We start from the raw sequence: 19,314 nt of genomic DNA on the forward strand, positions 1-19,314 counted from the left end.
CGCGCCCGGCCGCGCGAGTTCCGGGCGTGGCGGCCGCGCTCGGCGCTGAGGGCAGGCGGGACGGGAGGGACAGCGGCGGGGCCACAGCGGCTTTACTGCCTCGGCACCTTCGCCACGGACGGGTTCCTAACTCCACACACCGAGGGATGGTGCACTTCTGACCAGGGCAGGGTCAGCAATGGGCGTACGGGGCTGGCGTGAGGCACAAGCAGCCAGAGAGCCACCACGAAAGGTGGTGTATCAAGAGAGGATCGGAACTTGTCACAGAACACATTGGGACATCGCGTTCTTATAAAGTGAAAGGGAACGTTTATTTACCGGCTTTGAACAAAGACACTTGCAGTACTTAAATGCACGCACTCCTCATTTATTCACACTTAAGCACAATTCTGCTCACAAACTGCAGTAGCCAAAGAACACGCATTTGTCGACAGAATAATGCCCATTACAGCAGGACACCAGATTCTGGCAGAAAAACGGTGACAGTGAAGAAAATTTTGAAGTGTCAGGTAACAAAAAGTCAACACAGTAAAATTTTGCTGTGAAGTTTTCCACTTGGTATGGAGTTCTTAAGTTAATACCTGAAAAAGACAAAAAAAATATACAAATATGTAAGAGAAATATGCAACCAATGTGTGATCCAGACCAAGTAATGAAAACACTGGCTGGACCTCTGTTCCCACAAAACAGCTCTGAACACTGAAAATAACTACCACGACCATCCTGAATTATGCAGGACAAAGAACTTCCACCAGCCATTTTCTCACTGCTGCTCTGACTTATAGAGAGCAGCCTTTCTGAATTCACTTTTCATTTATTTTTCATGCACAAAATACACATGCTGTGGTGCTTCTTTGTTTTCCTGACATAAAAACACAGCAAAAAGAGAATTTAGTATTAAAATTTGAGTGCAGTCTTTATTATGGTTCATGATAATAAGAATAATAAAGCTTTGATTTTGATAAAGGGAGAAGGGGTTAAGCAAGCTGAGAACAGGAAAGAGATGGAAATCATAAATTAAGTATTAATTACAACGTAAGCACTTTAAGATACTGCATAAATCACCAAAATGCTTTGAAATTCTTACCTATTTGTAAATCAGAAGAAAACTATTTACTGTAAATTTAAAAGACAATGTATGCTTTGTTAGTGCAATAACTTATATCTAAATCAATTTTCTTAATTTGCATATGTCACAAGAAATCTTGATCTCAATTTATAATCTTTTTGCAACTCCTTACATAGAACTCAAATCCCTTATTTGTTATCTGTGCGTTTTCAGTATTCTCCTCTACATGAAGGGAGAAAAAAAGAGAAAACAAAAAATCATGGTCTATATAGGTCTACACAAATACCATCTGTTATTTTATCTAAGTAGCAATTACCTCATAAGCCTCTGCCTCAAGAATTTTAAAACCCACTTCAGGTAAGGGTAAAGGTACTACACTTTTAATTCCTTCTGGGAAAGAAGTTGCTTTTATACTTCAGTCAGAATCTTGTTACATGTACCAAGTTAGAGAACAAGGCATCCCCTTTTACCTTCATCAGCAGAATCTTTCAGCCTTCGAAATAGTTCTGAAAAGATTTTTTCCTTTCTTCATAATCTGCAAATGCAGAAGCAATAGGATCTGAGTAGAACATGACAGGCCCTGGTCCTTCACTGTTCACAGGGAAAGTAGCTGGGAACTTTCTGAGATCGAGACCCCTGCCCAAGAAGTAAGCCTGGAGCGTCCTGAAAAACTGAACACATTGAGGATATGAAAACAAATTGAGCATGACTGATGGAGATTAATTATTTCTACTGACACAAATTACATGTAATATTTGTTCCTCTGTGGGGTGAAATCCTCTATTCTGATAGAGTGTAGGCAACCTAATTCAGACAGGTCCATTCCATCCACAGCTTGTACATCTTAAGTGAAGTCAGAAGACCAGCAACTGTTTCCTGCTCATTTATGCTCCCCACTGAATCACAGGGGCTGTTAACAGGCACAGCCAAACCCCTGCTGAGAGCAAATGGGACAGTTCTGTAAACATTTCTGTGAGAGTCAGCAATGGGCAATTGATTTGAACTGTCCCCTTACAGTCACTTGAAAGGAGAAATTAAAGCTTCCTAAAACACTGAGGAAAAATTATGGGAAACCCAACTCTTTTCCTTCACCAATTCTTTTTATGACTGTGCAAATGTTCTCTGAGTGGTATTTTTGTAGCTGTCAGATGCAAACTTATTTGTACTTCCATTAGCTGAAACAACATGCAACCAGAAAACACATTTGAAAGAAACATAGTAATCATTCCTCTTCTGTTTCATAAAACAAGTGGCTGTATAATCAAAATAATTTTTTTAAAATGAAAGCTACTGGATGGAGATATAAGGAAGTTTTATGCACTACTGTGCTCTGAGAATGTCTCTTCAGTTAAGGGGTACATCTTGACTGAGAAATGTTTATTGACTATACACAGTGCACAGCTCCTAGACATTACGTCTAATGGGCCCCTCTTGCCTTTAAATTTAGATGATAAGGAGTCTCTTCATGAAGAACAAAAAAACCACACAGAACTTCAGCTCTCTTTCTTGAAACGTTTCCTTACCAGGTCTCTGTTTCTGGGGTTATCAAGAGGCTTCCATTTCTCTTCTGGATGGAAAGGAGCACCCTTTGCCAATCCTCTCACAGCCAATACTACATACAGACCCAGGAGCAGCACTTTCCACATGCTGGAGATGAACAGACTGTCTGTAAGAAGGACAAACAGACACACACCTTAACTCCTACAGAGCTGTCACTGGGAACATACAAATCGTGTGAATCCAAGGAAAGTCCGCCCACTGCAGATTACATCCATGTGCTATTAACTCTTTCTTTTCATAGTACTAAGGTACTTGGAAAAAAAAGTTATTCTAAACAAGTGTTTCCCATACCAAAGCTATTTCTAGACACTGGACTCTCTTCTGAGGGACCAGTAAAGCACTCAACACAAAACACTACATTTGTAAGTTTACATTTATTACATACAGCCATTTTCAGTGGCTAATACAGCACCACAACTCTGTGTGCCACAAAGACAATGCAAAAATATGGCTCAAGATCCAGAGAGCCCACTTTTTAAAACTGCATTAAATTTTACTACATATAATAGTAAGTGCAATGGTATTTAATACAGCCTGGTCTAACATAGTAGAGATCCATTTCACAACTTGTTTCAGGGGGAGAAAAGCAATTGTCCCTCTCACATTCTTTAAAATAGAGCTTACCAGGGAATTTGGCTTTGGCTTGCCCCTTCTTGGTTGGTCTCCTCGTCATCTGTGAACAAGCTGATCTCTGCACTTATATTGCTAGTAGACTGTAGGTGGGTGTCAATGACGTTAGCAGGAGTTCAAAAATACAGTAATGATTCTGTTTCCATCCATGACATAAAGACCCTTGAGAATTTCATCCCTGATGCTCTTCAGACCTGTTGCTATTGAACAGTGCAGTACAAATTCCTCCCAAGCTGTACTGCAGAAAATTGGTAGTAGGCACATAGGAAGTTTAAAACAATTCCCAGGAGAAATAGCACAGCTTTATCAAAATATAATTTTCAGTTAAAAGTAACTAGCCATATCTCTAGAATGGTGACTAATGATTTTCAAGGAAATGAGATATGGATCACTTTCTTGATGCTGGAAAAAAAGATGGAAAAGTAAGGTCTGCTTCAATATTCAAAATTACAACATTTTAATAGAAGCATTGTTTTCCTACCCTGATTTTATCAGCAGTTAATATCCTTCTGTCACACTAGAAACTAAGACAAAGGCTGCAAGGACTCTGCTAATTTACCTTGGCCTTAGTACATAGCATTCTTCATACCAAAGCTGCTCATATTTTTTGTTTATTGTTTCACTGCACTCTTCTCTCAGCTACATAGATGATATATTTTATGTGATACTAAATCATGTATCTCTAAATAGACATATTAAAATGAAAAATATTTGACTATCACCTTACTCCAGAGTATAGATGTTTATGTCTGACTAGAAACTTTACATTTTCCTTTGGTTTAAATTTTGAAAGCAAAATAAAAATGTACCACCACCCTTCCAGGAAGGTGAAGTTTTGGACATCCAAACATTATTAGCAACACAGTAAACAAAATCTTAGCAGTGTTATTTTCATGACTACAATAGCATATAAAAATTCAAGACAATTTATCCAGCTTATTATTCTGGATATTTGGATTTAAAAAAAAAAATCATACACACAAAAAAGAAAATCCATCAAGCCCCATCAACATGACACTCAACTTCCATATAGGGTACTCATCAAGAACAGAGCAGTAGCACCAGAATAACTTGAAAAAGGCAGGTCCCAGCATAAGGGAACTGTCTTTGTTGATCTTCTAGGTAGATACTTATTTCAGCTAGAAGCAGAAAACTGCTCCTGTAGATAAAATGACAGGAAGGGGAAAAGGCAAGATTTACGAGTTTAGGATTAGATTTTAGTTCCTTCTTTAGCTTTGGAAAGAGAATTTATAAAAAAAGCCAGAAAAGCCAGTTTTCTTCTACCTCTTTTCTTCCTCCTTGAAGAATTTATTCCTTTGATTTCTTTACAAAGAACTGGGGATACGCAGCATATTCAGCTAGTAAAACATCCCGAAGTCATCCTCAAATATGAAACAAGCTTTATTACTGGAGGAACTCAGGCAATTTGGATGACTGATGAAGCATGCAGATATTCAAGAGATTTAATTAGCATATATTTTCTCTGAGCTGTCTAAAAAAAAATATCCTTACACACTTGTATTGTTGCTTCCTGAGCTAAAGCTCTGAGAAACTGTTGGAACTAAAAAGTCTGTTTAGACCTAGTGCTCATTTTAATGTGTGGGTTGGTCTTTTTTTAGTGATTTCAATTCTTTCCTTCAGAGAAAGTCAAATATAAGCAGAACACATTCATATTAAAATACTATTAGTATACTTACACTGACTGAATTAAATTCCATTCTTGTTTTTGAGGACAGTAGCTAAGTTTAACAAATGCTGTCAAAGCCATATGTCAGGATGCTGCCTTTTTAATGCATCCACATTTAAGCATCAGGTTTTCTTGATAAACATCTTGAATAAATCTAGTATTTTCAAAGTGTCTATACTAATTATATAACCTTTCTGGCACAGTAAGTGATGTTCATGTATGTTTGAATTAAATTGCCGTGAAGATGAAAATACTCATAGCATTGCTTGCTCAGTTCCATCCAATTCACCTCTAAATGGAAAAATTTAAAATGCACTAGTTTAGCTAACAATGGGTTTTATACATATAATACTCTATATAAACTGTATTATTCAGCAAACACTTTGAATTTTATTGCATTTCCCATTCATGAAGCCTAAAAGTGTTGGAGTTAAGGTACTGAGCCAAGCTTCATCCTGTCCTGTCTTTATTGCATTCTACTTGAGGTGTGAAAGAAGCACCTGTTAAAGCACTGCTCCAAGCACAAAGCTTTTGTTTACTACTTTTATTTTGTGTTTAGAATCCCAAGTATTACAAGTCAGAAGGAAAAGCACCAAACTGCTCCACATGAGTACCTGAGCCAAGACTAAAGGCAAACGTCGCTCACAACACTCATCAGCATGTTTGTACAACAGCAGTACAGGTAACAACACAGGGCAGCACTGGGCAGTGGCACTTTTTGTGAATTACAACCATTTGTAGCAATGCAAGCACGTTGGAATACCATACAAAAATATACATAAGTGTTTCTTTAGCAAGGGATTTGCTATACAATGTACTTCAGGTCATGCACACTTAGGTAAAAAAAAAACCAAAACCAAAACAAACAAATAAAAAAATTGAAGTATACACTGTAGCCAGGGAAACCACCAAACAAAGTAAGAACATCCCAAAGTAGCTCCCAATCAAGTTGCCCTCAACTACAACAAAAAAAGCACCTAAATTCAGTTTTTAAAGACTAAGGTTTCATCTTTCAGCAATTACAACATTATTTGAAAATACTTCGTCAAAGTTTTCTCAGCATCTCACATGACAAAGACTTTGCCAAAGTTTATGATACATGGCATGGTCTGTAAGAACTCAGTTATAAACATTTTTATAAGCACAGTAATTTGCTATAGCATTATTCAAATATTTGTAGATAAGACCCTGCCAACATCTCTAAAAACCTGTAAATATTAAGAGTACGTTCCATATACAACATCAGATTTATGGTAGCTACATAAGAACTGAAAATAGAGGAAGAATTAAAAACTTCTAAGACAGATTGCTTGAGAAGTGATAGGATTTTTCCCAAAATTACATGTTTTCTTCAAAGTTTTGAGTCCTTTTACAACCAACAAATCCTTCCCTCCCCACTAATCACCCAAACTAGGTGTTTTGGCCAACATTATTCTGTCTTTGTGCTTGAAAAAACAATTAAAAGGTCAATGGGAAATCAAGTTACAGAGTTTTTCTCGAATTATCATCATACATAAAGGCCTTAACGGTAGTTCTACCTCCTTAGTGGTTGCAATACTAGAATATTCCAGTGGCTAGAAAATCACCAATGGCTAGGATTGCTGAAACACCATCACAAAATAAAAAGTGAGGTGAATGGCATGAGTTTTAGAACTCCTAAGCCAGCAGACATCAGGAAGCAGCAGGGAAGACACAAAGATAGCGTGTTCTGGGTTGTGCCACAGCAGCAGCAGCCCTGTGGCACCCAGACTGAAGATGGTGCTCAGTGAAAGGAAGTTTTTTGTAACTTTGCTGTGTGTTGCTTCAAACCAGCTCTGTGACCAGCTGATGTGCAGTCACTTGTGTGCACATCTAAATACCCACAGTACAAGAAGCATCACTTTCCAAGGTTCAGTGCTATGTGGTGCTAATATGGGAGCGGGGGGAAGTCAGAATTTGGGAAGGTTTGTTCAAAACACACAAAGAATCTTCTAGAGACAAGGAAAGCCGGTGGTGGCTTTTCCTGAGCTCTTTGTATTAAAATATATACGTAAGAAATCCTTCTACTATACTAAAACAAGATTTTAAGATCTTAAGTATTTCTAGCTTTCTTTAATGAATTAGGAAAAAAAAGGGTTGTTGTTTTTTCTCCAAAGTAGTTTTTCCTTCCGCTTTCCAAAAAGCAGAATCTACATGTGAATTTTCAGGGATTTCTGTATTAATATTTTCCCTAAAAAGTAAAATTTAGTATTCAAAACTTCTGGAGCCTTAACACAAACAATCGACCCCACCCCTGTCTAGTTCTCTTCTCACAGTGGTGAATTTTGCTATTCAATGGCTTAAATACAGTATTTTGCTTAAACTACAATTAAGAGGATCTTTTTTCTTAGTTTTTGAGGACTAAAGATCAAAATGTTTAAAAATAATTTGACACACAGACTTCAAAGCTGAGACAGGTATCTGCAACTAGTTTTCCTTCCTTATTTTTCTTTTGGTCACAACAGAAAGGCTTGGAAAATTCAGGTCAGCTGAAGTTTTCTGACTTTGGCTGGTATGATTCTAAACAAAAACTATGTCTTGGTTTCTCAAGTGTATAATGGGGTCAAAAGACTTTTTAAAGCCTTTTTCCAAATCAAGTTTCAGTATGATCCACACAAATATTTTTGGTCAACTTCAAAAATCAAATATAAGGCTATGGAAGTCCACAGGCTACAGTTAGAGTGTATTCATTTACTGGTTTAAGGCACAGTATATACATATATATATTTTTTCTCTAGAAAGCTACAACTTTAAAGTCACAGTGAGGAATTTCACATTTCAGTTTTGGTCTCGCACTCTAATTATATGTGTCCTGTCTACTACCTGTAGACTTCTATGAAGTATTCCAGCTGTCAAGATGCTGCAGTCTCAAATCCTGTTTCCAAACTCAGAGTGAAGTAGGTGGAAAATACTGAAGCCTGAATTGATCCCAAAATAGTGCAATTAGCCTTTTGTAAAAATAAACATCCACACACGCACATTTGATACTTGGGTATACCCTGAAATTATTTAAGTTGGAGGAGTCTTGGCTGGTTTTTCAACAAACAGAACGAGTCTACAGGACACAGCTGCCACACTTCCTCCCAGGTCAGTCACAGTTCCCCCTGCTCTGAGAACATCCTGCTTGGCACTACACAGCAGGAACACTGCAAACCAAAGACAGCTGCAATGATGTGCCACAAATAAATATTCTGATGTTCACCACTTCTGGTTTTTAGGATGTTTTTAGTTTAACTCAGCTCTGACACCACACATTCCTACAGAATCCAGAGCACAACCTGCCAATAACTGTAGAGGCCATGCTTACAAGGTTTGTTTATGACGGCATGAGTAGCAAAATCTATCTACATTTAAGAATGCAGAAAGAAACCTTAAGAAAATTAAAGTAAAATTATCACAGCTCAGGTTTTCATCCTACAAGGCAATAAGCACATATTTGAGGCAGTTATGTGCTTGGACTCATGAAAAAATCTGCTGAGCATATTTGCTTAAGTAAGAGCTATGGAATTTTCTCTCTAAATGCTTAAAATTCATTTTTAAAAGCATCAGTGTCTACTAATAAGACAAAGTGTATGCTTTTTACTTGAGTTTGAAGATAGATAAACTGATTAAAAGTTTTGAACACATTCTTGCATGAATAAAAATATACATCAGAAGGTATAGTCTTTGCTAAAGGTTTTCAAATTTTTAATGACTTTATGGATTCTAGTATTCTGGTTTAAAGTTCTGGCTCTAAAAAAATCACAGAAATGGCACTTTAAAAAACAGATTAGTTTTGAATTGTCCTTCACTGTCACACATTTTCTAGAGGCTATACAACAGAAGTATGTAGCTTTGGTGATAAAAATATGTCTCCCCTAAAGGAACAGTGATGAAAATTTTATATTTTACAGTACAGTGCTGAATGCTTACAAAAGCTAGACTGGTTATCTCCAAGAAAAAAAAAAAGAGATGCAAAAAAGTCAAAGCTGTAAATTTAGTGAGAAACATCCACCATGAAAACATTAAATGGAAAATAAGCATTAAGAATTCAGTCCACTTTACAACAATTTTCTAGTAGCTTAGTGACTTAGAACAGCAGCATAATTCTGTACAGACTCTACAACCACTTCCAAAAACATTTTCATAGCTCAGAATATTAAAGGTAAGTAAATAGCTGGTTTTATCGCAGTGTAAATCCAACAAAGGTCTAAACACACCCAACTCTGTCTTGAAATAAACTTGATTCAAATGAAAGTTTCTCAAATGTTTAGATTTATTAATGGCTACATAATGGACTTTATTCTGTGCCGTCAGATCTATCAGATTTATCAGATTTCAAAAAAACACCAAGTGAGTTCATCACTTGTTACTGGAAACACATGGAAAATGAGATGTATCAAACACTGACATATGGAATGCTTCTGAGGTTAAATGTCAATACATTTTATTTTACTAATCACTGACTTTAAAGTTAGCCCAATTAGGTGATAGATGAAAAATTCACTTAGACATACCAGCAGTCTCTATGCTTTCTCCAACGTATTACTAATGTACTGCTTAGGGCTTTGTCATTATTCATCTATTTGTTTTGAAACACAGCAAATTAATATTAAGGAGTCATTTACTACATTACTTAGCTCACTCAAAATCAAAATTAGGGCAGAACTCTGAATGTCAGAAATAATATTAACTTAAATTCCAGTTACTGCAGGTTTCTTGGAAATAAAACATACAAAGAAACCTCCCACCAAAACCCCCCAAACCAATTCTCTTTCAATGGGATGCTGAAATGTGACCCACTGCAACCAACTTTTAAATCACAACTAAAAGGATTAGCTTTGGACAATATTAATTCTCTCAGTTCCAAGGTACATTTGGTAATTCCAGTGAAGATATGAGTTTTTACTTATCAGACACATGGAAACTTTCTATGAAGCGTTAGCTACATGTGTCATTGGAGCACGATGAGACTGTGAGGAACACGTTTGATGACATCAAGCAGAAAAGATTATAGACTTCAAGAGTAATTTCAAGGCATGAAGGTATCACTAGAAGATTTTCATTAAATCCCTCCCTGTCAAAGAAAGATTCTGCTGTACCAAAAGTTAGTGGCATTTAGTATTTTAAGTTCTTACCCTGTTTCCTCATTTTGTTTCTGATAGCTAATTAAAAAAAGAATTTATTAGAGTCACATAAATAGTTCTTATTTTGAATGCATCCTGAGGTCTAAACCCTTAAAATTTGTGCCTTGATCTCCTCCCACATAGTCTAGCTAATCTAAAATTTGAAGAATAAAGTGGAATTTTAATGTAATTAAAGGTAGTAAGAGACATTATAATGTACTTGCCAAAAGCTGTTTTATAAATACAGCCCACTCATAATAAAGGATATTTCAGTAATATTTACATGTCCTTATATATGCAATTAACTGTATATATATATATATATAGGGTTATCCTATGTTTCCGCTGAAAGGATAACTGTGAACAGTGGCAGAACTACAGATTCACCTAATAGAAGCTTCTTGTCCAACAAACAATCATTGTATTTCACCTGAAAAACAATCTCAGACTGTTACAAAATCTAGTCCTTTTCAGAATGACAAGTAGGATAATTCATTGTCTCTTAGAATGAGATGAATTCTTTTTCCAATCCTATTACCATCCATTGACTATATGGCAAATCTAATTGGGATTAGACTCCTAATCTGCCAAACAGCTGAAGTTGTCCAGTCCACGATCACTGCACAATCTGAACACACATCCCTGATGACATTTTAAATCTATTAAATGGCACACAGTGCATTTAAATTCAAAATAGGAGTAAGACTTCCCCTCCTTTCCCCAGTAAAGGTAAACCATCTCTGAGAAAAGGGAGTGTTGAGGGAGATGTGAAAAACTCTTGTCAGCTGAGATCCCAGACTCAGGACTATACCTATTCCTACCACCAACTTGAAAATCAGGCAGGAATATACACAAGATACTGGAACCCACTTTATGAAGGGTGCTAACAATCAACAACAGAACTCCAGCTAAAAAAAAAATCATTGAATAAATTTAAAAAAAAAAAATTGGTGTTATCCTATGCTTCTGTAATTCAGTAGGTTTCACTTTATGGCCTATTTGGAAAGTGATCGAAGATACTAAATATTGAGTCTATTTAATTTCCAATAGTTCCAACAAACGAATTCCTGCAGGTAAGAAACTGTTAAGGTGGCAAAACAAAACCAGAAGTAAAATGGAGTAGTAAGCCAAACAGACCATGAAAGTCAAGGAAAACTATCTTCCACAGAAATCAGACCCTGCACATTTCACAGCCCTTTGCCAGCCCTAATGCAGTTCTGCCACAATCTTTCATTCACAGCCATCTGCAAGTACAATTCTAGTCTTCTATGTCTGAACAGCAATTTCTAGTTAAACCAACTGGTACATTTAGCTACAAGTATATTACGTCACACAAATTATCTTATATACATACACTGTAGCATACATTTGATTAGAAAATATCAAGATATAATCTATTCAAATAACGTTTCTGATTTACAAACACTATATATAATCTAACCTTCTTTTCTAAAAAGGTTAAGACTAGAATACCAGCACATAGATTACTGATAACAGTGACAGTGATTTGGCTAACTACAATACCCTTACTCAGTTACAGCACTTTTAATGACTTACTAATAACTTGAACTGCTGACTTGGATATAAGCAAACAAAACACACATGGCTTTCTTCACGTCCGTCCTTCATTTTGGAAAGTCACTGTGTGAATTGAATCTTTCCAGCCAGCTCAAAGGAATTGACCCTAACAACATGTTAGAAATAACTGAGGCACTTTAGGCAAGATTATTAGGATATGATGGAATTAATGGGTCAGGCTGGCTGTACTATCAAGAGTATACTTGATTGACTGTGAGCAGCAGATTTCCTCTTGGTATTCCTATAAGATGATTGAGCTGGTCTAGTATTTCCAGATGAAGGTAACAGGTATCTCAGACACAGCAGAGACAGCTAACACAGAAGCAAGTAGTAAAGCTCATCTCTACACAGAATCAATACATCATTTAAACCTAAGGACTGCTGAGATTTCTTCTGTTGGCAAAATACATGCCCAGGGGACAGAATTCCTTACACATAGCTATTGTAGGCTTTATTATAAATGGCAGTCACTGTAGCATCTAGGCACTAAGATAAAATTTATACAGAGCTAATAATTATGGTCAGTATTTCCCACTATTACTGCATTTGTCCACATGCAGAAGTTAGCACTTTATGGCAGGACAGGAGTTTGCAGGGTTGTAACTATTCCATATTCATTTTATGTATTGGAATTTATTAGGAGATGGTTGATTCTCTGTTTACAACAATAAAAAAGCATGCCTTGTCTACTTAGACTGCAGCAACTGCACTGTTTACTCACACCATATCTCAATGTTTTCTAGCTTCTACATATGGACAAAGTCCAAGGATTAATTGCAAAATTCCAGAGAAAACTGACAATGTTTTAAAACAACATTACAGCAAACTGTTTATGAATCTGCTGGTATCCTTCCTGAATAGAAAGCTACATAGAATAGTGTTGTTTTCTCACTCTCACAAAAAGTAAAATGTGTAAGACTTGCAATAATCTCACAAATGTTCAACTCACACTGTTTGAACAAATGATTTGATAGAAATAACAGTTCTATATAAGCAGTACATTCTAGTTTGTCTAGACACAAATATGGCAGCTTTTGAATATAACATAAAATAATTCAAAGTATACTTGGCTGTGTGGTTTTTGTGATAGTCACAGTGTGCTTGAAATGTATTGAGTTTTAACCAGCATATTTTAGACCTGCAAGAGATGCAAGTTCCTAACACAGACACTGCATGGCACAGTGAGTAGAAAAGGTCTGTTTTCACAAAGCAGTATAGTGAAATACCAAAGTGTCTACAAGGCAGAGTATTGAGATGTTGCACTGATATGACTCATGTGCTTATACACAGTTAAATCACTCAATTTTCAGAAACACGAAATAAACACCAGGAAAAGTTTTCTAAGCAACATGAATAAAACCATTATTTTTTTGTGAAGTATTCACAGTTCTGTCCTCTTTCCCACATAATGTAAACTACTGATCGTATTAATTTAGGCATTTCTGTGTTGCAATTTTTCCCACCTCCAGTGTTAAGTTTCTAGGGTGCATTGTCCTATATATGTCCTATACAGAATGAACATTACACAAAACAGCACAGCACATGTAGAAGAAGAGAGAAGGTTACAAAGTGTGGGACTCTGTATAAATGCATTCGTCCAAAGGCCAGCATTGCAACAGACAAAGGGAGTGGAACTTTGGCTGCAATCTTCAAGAGTTTACTGTAAGAATACAAAGAAAAAAAAATTATCATTTTCTAGCCAGATATGCAGAAAGTATGCAAAAGTTTCATTTCCCTTTGCAAAATAATTTGTATTTCAAGGCTTTTTTAACCTTTAAAACTGAACAACTAGGTCTAATAGGCCATAAAAACTGATGCATAAGCAAGAGAAATTATTCAAAGAGGTTAATGTCCTTAAAAATATTATATTAATTTGAAAATTTGTTTGAAATATTATATTAATTGAAAAATTTTTCTCCATAACATAGGAAGACTTAATGGTTTAGATCACTTGAGATAAGAGGCACTGGTCAAGAGGATAAACTACATTAATTATTATTCACGAGGCATTGATTAATTTATATTTCAACAAAAAATATTCTGTCAGCTAAACCAAGTTCTCAGAATTTCTTAATCCACTAAAGAACACATTATATTTCTACTCCCATAAGGGAAGCTACAAGAACATAACTATAATCCTTCAGAATTCCCTTTTCTTTGTAACTGTCTGACAATAATTGCTCAATGTATTTGAATTCTGTGACACTTGAAAGGATTCAATGAATCCTGAGTTAAAAAGTCACATTTCAAGAAGCTGTTATGCAGCAATTGCTTAGATAGCACATACTTCATTTATTTCCATGTGGCAAATACAGGGGATATTTTCCTCTCAGCTGAACTAGGGGTACTTTGCACACACTTTAACTCCTTTTAGACTTAACCATACGAGTTCATGAATCTCTATAGAGGCTGAACAATTACAGCATAAATTAAGTTTAACACACAAATGGCAATTCACGAAGAAGCAGGAAAGGAAAACTAGAGCTTGGGCTACAGTACCTTGATTTCACTTCAGAAGTACTTGAATTCATCAGAATTTCTAAAATGCATATGAGGATAAGAGCTGTGGATCTACAGGGATCAGGATCAAGTCTAATATTGTACCTGCAAAGAAATGATTTTATCATTTATGAAGATATCACTTCTAAACTAGGCTGCCAAATAATATCCATGAGCTGATGACAAAAAATACACATGAAATCTATATGGCATCCCAGCCTGATTTTATATCCTTTCTGAAACATTACTTTCTTCAACATATCACTGATTCACTTAACACCTATTTACACCACAGTATAAACCAGATAGGATAGAGGAAACAATAATAATAAACAGAAGTCTTTAAAACTGTAAGGTAACTAATAATGTAAAGAATCAAACAAATTTTTATTATCTTCAAAGGTTCCTGTAACTTTCTTCCACCTTAGTGTCAATTTAAGAATTTACCTGAGATTTTTTAACCAATAAATTAAAGATGGCAAGTTGAGCAGCACAATCCACGTGAATAAATTAAGGATTGTAATGTGCATCTTAAGACTGTTAACAGCTTCAGCAAGTGTTTTACTGTTGGAAGGAGACTGTGTTGCTTCTGGAATGCTGTCCACCGAACTCTGGGCTTTGACTGTGTGTGTACTGGAGTTCTGTGAAGTTTCTTTTGAGTGGCCTGAATCCTGGAAATGAAAGGCAGAAGTCACAAAAATATACACAGGCTTGTAAGAAGCCATGCTGGGGAAAGAGGAGGGGAAAAATATCCTAATAGCATCACACCAGCTGTGATTTAGGAAGAAAATCTGCAATTTATGCCTCAAAAAAGCCATCAAAAGCAAAATTCAATAGTTCAATTTTAAAGTATCTAAATTTAACCAGATATTTCTCATACACTTATAGTTCATATGTCTATGGAAGAAAAGAATGGAGAGTGTAGATGCCCTGACACCAATGAAATGAAAAGGTGGTCCTGGAAAGGGGAAGAACAAAATAAAAGGAATAATAAAGCATAAGGGTAAAAAAATCAGAGATGACCATTCACAGGAAAGATACAGGAAGTAATGCAACTGGGAGTAAAATATCACCTGTAGGAATAAATAGCAAAGATAAAGAAATGAGTTGGGAGATACTAACTTCCAACGACAGAAAAATATCCCACAAATGAAACATAAACTTATATAGAGGTGAAAGGAGAGAATTTTCAACTAAACACATGGAAAAAACCACCCAAAGAAAACTTTCAACAACTTTTTCTGTCAGACTGCTTTGTTCTATGTTCACAAAAAAGAGCAGGTAGTTAGCATGTGCTGTTATCCACACCTGCTTCCATCTTTGATCTTATACCTTAAAGTAACCCAGAAAATAAAGTTCACACTGCTTGAAATCAAACACTTCTTCACTGTGTTTTGAAGAGCTCCCTATTTACTGCAGTCTCAGTCCATATTCATCCAATACATCCTATTTGTCACCTCTGGACCAAAAATCCTTGAACTCCACACACTGCCTATCTAGAAGAAACAGTTTTACCTGCACTATAGATTATTACTAGATTTTTTTTAAAAAGATAAGCCATGCATAATCAAATATCAAATTTTAAACAAATTCTGTGTGTATTCAGAGACAAGAGTTTTCTTCTTAGGTGACAAGTTCACACTGCAGAAACTTCAAACAGCAGTCATGTGTGATGGAGCAGGCTCTCATGGCCTGGCTGCTCTTTCACATCATAGATGCAGCAAGTGAACTACAGCTGCCCAGCCACTGCAGCACAACCTAAGAGTAGCAAGGCAGAAGTTTGCCAGACAATTTTTGGCCACAGCTTGGAACAGAAGCAGGAAACAGACTCACCGTGTTGTGCATGTTTTGCTCTGCTCTTACAGTCACATGCAGTTTTACAACCTGTAAGACAAGCAATTGCTTGTTTAGTAAGGATTCTTCACAAAAAAAGCTGTAGTATAGGAAAAGAAATTGAGAACTCCTTACTCTTCAAGTCTTTGTTTTTATAATATTGCCTAGCTATAAGTTAAAATTTTCACTTATCTGCATTGTTGTAGTGGGCACATGGGACCACACATTGCTTTCTAAGAAGCATCAACAAAAGAAGAAAAATTCTACAAATTACAAGATTATGACACTGATAAATTAGAAATACCTATTTCAAGTATGAGAATAATAACATTTATGTATGAAAAAGGGCAATTTGGATTTTTGCTTTTAACCTGGGGTTAATTCAAAGCACCTGAAATTTTCAATTCTGTTACAAATACCAAATGTTTAGCCTTTCAGTACCTTGAACAAGTATTGAAGATAAATAATGAGTACAGCGAATGCACCACAAGTGGTCCAGCTAACCAAAGCAAGAGATATCATCCCACAGAGCCTTCTAGGTGTAATCAACTTATCTTTTTGAAGTTCAGTAGGTCTAAAAAAAAAAAAAAAAGCCATAAACAAAACTCCTGTTGTACTTCTTCCCAGACATGAATTTCTGCTTCCTTTCAAACACAGATATCTAAAATCATGTATAAATTCACTCTGCCCAGAATTCAGTCTTGCCCAAGCATTAACACAGAAGCAAAAAAACAAACAAAAAAAAAACAACTGTCAGGGTCAAAGTCATCTAGAAGAGCATAATTATACAGCATCACATTGCTTTACCTAATCAGAATTAACCATAATGAAGAGAAGAGTCTCAGAGATGTAGAGAAAAATATTCCACTCCAGTAGGCAATGCCTGTCCCAAAAAGAAATAGAATCAGGGACACAAGGGGGAACCATGCATCCTGACTACTCAGTACAGCAGCATCCACCTCTGGTAGTGACAGTGATTCCCATATCTCTCTAAACCAGTTAAACCTGCCAAAAACATGAAAGCAGTATTATTTATCACTTCCAATTGCTCTTAACAGTTAGATATCTATCAACCATTCTTTCTATTACAGTCTTTCAAGCAAAATAACAGTCAGGTGTTTACAGTGACTACAGATAAAATAATATTCCTCCCTGGCAACAGTTTTACTGAAACTTCAGTTTTGGGAACTGCTTTAAACAAATAAATGATGCAAACTCACCCCTGCAGAAACACAACAATGCTTATAAGAGGTTCCACTTTGTAGGGCTTTGCTGTCCTAACTAGTTCGAGGGAGAAGTCTGAACACTGGCCTAGAATCAAGAAAGGAGAGCATCTGTAGTTACTGTCATGTCACAAACTTTAATAAAGATCATCCAGAACAAAATATAAATTCGGACAAGGGTGAGTTGACTTGAAAAAAAACAAAAAACCATATCTTGTAAGAGTGCTGCAAGGCTGCACACTTCACCACCAAGGCCCTTCTCCACTGGGTCCCCCACATGAAGGTAATAGGGCACATGAGCTTCTAGAGACATTATGGAGTTTGTTACAAACACCCCCTGAATTCTAATAAAAATGGCTTCTGTCTGAAGATGTGGCTCAAAGCTGTTATGCAAATCTCATCTTCCTGCAAGAAATAGTGTTTTTTGCACTTTAACAATGGATTTTAAACTTCTACATATATTTTTAAGTAGACTTCTAGTAATTCTTAACTACTGTGCAACACCAATATTTCACAGAGGAGGGACTGCAATTTAAAATAATAAGGAAATATTTCTCTACAACACAACCTTGAAGAACTACCTGCTGAGAAAAAATGAAAATGAAGAGTGCAGATCCAAGTATTTCCATAAGTTGAATGATGTTTAGCTTTAAAAATTCACATCTAGTCATTCATCAGTAAATTTGACAAGCAATTTCTCTAAAAACACTTGTGACACATAAAAATATGCAGATGTTTAGAAACCTACCTGTTGATCTCAATGTGCTCAGTTGTCCTCCATAAGTAAGAAGAATATTAGAAACAATATAGACTGGAAAAGCACCAGCATGGAACCTTACTATCTGAAAGACAAGGATAAAGGGATGATTTCACTTCTATCTATAAAAATGTATTTTAAAAACACATTCACAAATATTATCATGAAGTCAGAATGATAATGAGATTAGAAAATCCTTCTTAAAAAGATCTAGTTTATAATTTTAATGCATATTTAATAATCTCCAATAGCACTTAATGTTATAGATGGAAAAGGCTAGAATCTCTCATAAGCAGCTAATGAAACAGGTTTGAATAAATGATCAAATTAGAAACAAATGGGGGTTTTTTCCAGTCAAGACAAGTATGAAAGAAATCAAGTATCACATTTCAGTAAGGTAAGTTTAAAACAATTTAAAGGCCACTTTCCAAGCAAAAACTGAATATAGTTATATATGCTTTCAGGCAAAGAACTTTTGGAAGCAATTATATGCATGAATTAATTGGCTTCCACTCTCCCAAGTCATAATTAATATACCAGTAGCCTATAAATTCTTGTAAAATAACAACAAAATGAAAAATCTCTGCTCTAAATGCATACATTCATGTAGAGAACCTTGCCAGTTTTATTCCAGCACTACACTTAGGTGCTTGCAAATTAATTACTCTTTAGATCCAGAGAACTGCAGATGGCCAGTCTATTTTTACTGATCCCCATGTCGAAACGTATTCTTCATTGATAACCAAAGAAGATTTGTTGAAAAGGAGCATATGGACCTACTTAGACTTTTTCCCCCAATTTAATTGATGCCAAATGTATTTTAGAGTTTTAACACCACTGACTCATCAGGCAAGAAAGTTAAAGTGACCTACAGATATTGAGCTCACCACAAAGCCACATGCTCCACATTTAGAGCAGCTCTTTAGAGCTAGAGAGCTTTTCTGCTCCTCTAAGGACTGGGGCCTGACATTCATCCAGCAGGGATCCTTGCCAAGGGACAAGGCTGCAAAATGATTACTGAATAGTGCTCCTCTTGGCATAAAGAAGGAATCTGAACTGCCACAGTAAGGAAGGGAGGAAGCAAAAAATTCTATAGATGCTTCTGGCATATAAAAACCAATTTAGTATTAGGTTTTCTTACCTGTCCAAGAACCTGTAGAAGTGATGTCTTCAGAATTACCTTGGGGAAAAAAAAATTGTTTCATACAACGGTAAGCATAAGTACAAAATACTTTAACTTTTAAGATGCAAACTTAAGTTTCAGAACACAGCAATCCCACAGCAAAAATGTACAACACCTTACCACTGATAATTAAAATCAAATGCTTTAAAGTTTTAGAGTCCAACTTTCAGTA

At 36.0% G+C, this 19,314-nt stretch overlaps 2 protein-coding genes across 5 annotated transcripts in view; both read right to left on the bottom strand.

Moving 5' to 3' along the window:
- Positions 1 to 346: 346 nt before the first annotated feature.
- On the bottom strand, positions 347 to 5,378 carry C7H2orf66 (chromosome 7 C2orf66 homolog). 3 transcript variants are annotated; one of them, XM_015634346.3, is made up of 4 exons: positions 3,254 to 5,378; positions 2,593 to 2,735; positions 1,540 to 1,740; positions 347 to 581 (listed from the first exon to the last, which is right to left on the bottom strand). In XM_015634346.3, the coding sequence occupies exons 1-3, from the start codon at positions 3,300 to 3,302 to the stop codon at positions 1,558 to 1,560; spliced, it is 375 nt and encodes a 124-aa protein (XP_015489832.1). In that variant the 5' UTR covers positions 3,303 to 5,378; the 3' UTR covers positions 347 to 581; positions 1,540 to 1,557. The 3 variants fall into 3 exon arrangements, with proteins under 3 accessions (XP_015489832.1, XP_033372102.1, XP_015489830.1); XM_033516211.1 differs by having other exon boundaries at positions 347 to 1,116; XM_015634344.3 differs by having other exon boundaries at positions 347 to 1,740.
- A 3,548-nt stretch (positions 5,379 to 8,926) lies between these two features.
- The window catches only part of PGAP1 (post-GPI attachment to proteins inositol deacylase 1), a 29,994-nt gene continuing 19,606 nt past the window's right edge, over positions 8,927 to 19,314 (bottom strand). For both annotated transcript variants that reach the window (XM_015634342.3, XM_019007374.2), the window contains 9 exons: positions 19,101 to 19,139; positions 17,951 to 18,044; positions 17,200 to 17,290; positions 16,787 to 16,984; positions 16,421 to 16,553; positions 15,980 to 16,030; positions 14,594 to 14,817; positions 14,147 to 14,251; positions 8,927 to 13,307 (listed from right to left, as the gene is read on the bottom strand). In XM_015634342.3, coding sequence (XP_015489828.1) covers positions 13,169 to 13,307; positions 14,147 to 14,251; positions 14,594 to 14,817; positions 15,980 to 16,030; positions 16,421 to 16,553; positions 16,787 to 16,984; positions 17,200 to 17,290; positions 17,951 to 18,044; positions 19,101 to 19,139 — 1,074 coding nt within the window. In that variant the 3' untranslated portion in view covers positions 8,927 to 13,168. The remainder of the gene's footprint in view (positions 13,308 to 14,146; positions 14,252 to 14,593; positions 14,818 to 15,979; positions 16,031 to 16,420; positions 16,554 to 16,786; positions 16,985 to 17,199; positions 17,291 to 17,950; positions 18,045 to 19,100; positions 19,140 to 19,314) is intronic.

Source organism: Parus major, chromosome 7, assembly GCF_001522545.3.
Source record: "Parus major isolate Abel chromosome 7, Parus_major1.1, whole genome shotgun sequence".
NCBI lineage: Eukaryota > Metazoa > Chordata > Aves > Passeriformes > Paridae > Parus > Parus major.